The 1,388-nt window shown below is 50.6% G+C and overlaps 1 protein-coding gene across 1 annotated transcript; it reads right to left on the bottom strand.

Moving 5' to 3' along the window:
• Positions 1-217: 217 nt before the first annotated feature.
• Positions 218-1,123, bottom strand: LOC116104574 (caspase-7-like). Its single transcript, XM_031391091.1, has one exon. It carries the CDS (start codon positions 1,121-1,123, stop codon positions 218-220), a length of 906 nt encoding a protein of 301 aa, XP_031246951.1.
• Positions 1,124-1,388: the final 265 nt, after the last annotated feature.

Below are 1,388 nucleotides of genomic sequence, written 5' to 3'. Positions count from 1 at the left end.
AAAAAAAAAAAACAAAACAAAACTGGAAACCCAGAATATCAGACATTGCCAGAGAACTTCTTCTCTGCTGAATCAATATACTTCCCTGAAATTAAAACCCTTAACATTTCTGGATATTGTGAGAGCATCAAAAAAAAAAAAAAAAAAAAAAAAAAAAAAAAAAGAAATAAAAACTGGATTCATCAGTGACCGACGGTAGTTCTCAGCTGAAGGGTGGTCAACGGCCAAAGTAGAGCTCTTTTGTGAGCATGGACACCATACACGGGATCTGCTTCTTCTCGTTGAAGCGCGGATTGTCAGACTGGGACTCGAAGTGCCTGGCCACCGGGTCGTTCACCCTGGTCAGGATCTGCATGATCTCCATGTCCTTACCGTGCTCGTTGAGGATGGAGCAGAGGGCCTGCACAAACCAGGAGCCTTTTCCTGGGTTCCTCCATGAGTAATAACCTGGAACGGTGGAGTAAGCAAAGAGAAAGTCAGCTTCCACGGGGACCTTGTACCGGGGATTAGCATCAGTGTCGTTGATGGGCCCCGAGTCAGCCTGGATCCCGTCATCACGCTCCGTTCCTCGGCATGCCTGGATGAAGAAGAGTTTGGGTTTCTCTAACAGGGTTTTGCATCGGTCTCCCCTAAAATGAGCTGTCAGATCCTTTATGGGTGTCACGCCATCTTTCCCGTAAATCAGATTCTCTTCTCTGTGGCTCAGCAGGATGCGTGCAAAGCAGGCTGAGTTGCTGTGGTCCTCCTCAGAGGCTTTCCTAAGCAGATCTTGCATCTTCGCACAAGAGCAGTCATTGTGGACGGTCACTTCAAAACCCAGGCTTCGGAAGCACTTGAAGAGGGCCTCTGCATCTTTGTCTGTCCCATTGCGGACATCTATACCTGTCGCCTTGTCAAATTTCTTGTTATTTATGATGATGCATTTGCCCATCTTCTCGAAATCCATGCAGTACAGGTAAGTGGGCACCCGGTCCCGGTTGGTCCTGACGGGGCACGCAGAGGCATTTCTCTTCTTTTTCCTGGTGTCTCCGTCTGGAAGCAGTCCCCTCTGTAAGACCAGACTTCCTCCTGAGACCACAAGGAGTGAGTTGCCTTCTTCTCTGTAGTAGTAAAAACTCAACATGGTTGGTGCTCAGCTGGCAGCAGGACGCTGGCACAGGGAGCAGCCCTGAAGGCCCGGGGCCTGAATCAGCAGTGAGCTGCGCACTGGAGTTTTCCATAGGACATTCAGGCTGGGGCTGGGAAGGTCACACTGGCCTCTGGCTTCCCTGCTGACAGGCAGAAATGACCAGCCTCCACACTGAGGCCCCCACATCCCAGGGACAGCTCCGTGTGGACAGAGTGACAAGTACTGGATCCAAAGGGGAAAGGCCCTGTGTTGGAGGACC

This window comes from Mastomys coucha, unplaced genomic scaffold, assembly GCF_008632895.1.
Source record: "Mastomys coucha isolate ucsf_1 unplaced genomic scaffold, UCSF_Mcou_1 pScaffold22, whole genome shotgun sequence".
Lineage (NCBI taxonomy): Eukaryota > Metazoa > Chordata > Mammalia > Rodentia > Muridae > Mastomys > Mastomys coucha.
Note: the sequence above shows the minus strand (reverse complement) of the source record. Positions and strands in the feature narration are given on the sequence as shown.

Bases quoted from the DNA above. Each gene is read 5' to 3' on its own strand.
- LOC116104574 (XM_031391091.1), bottom strand. From the start codon at position 1,123: ATGTTGAGTTTTTACTACTACAGAGAAGAAGGCAACTCACTCCTTGTG.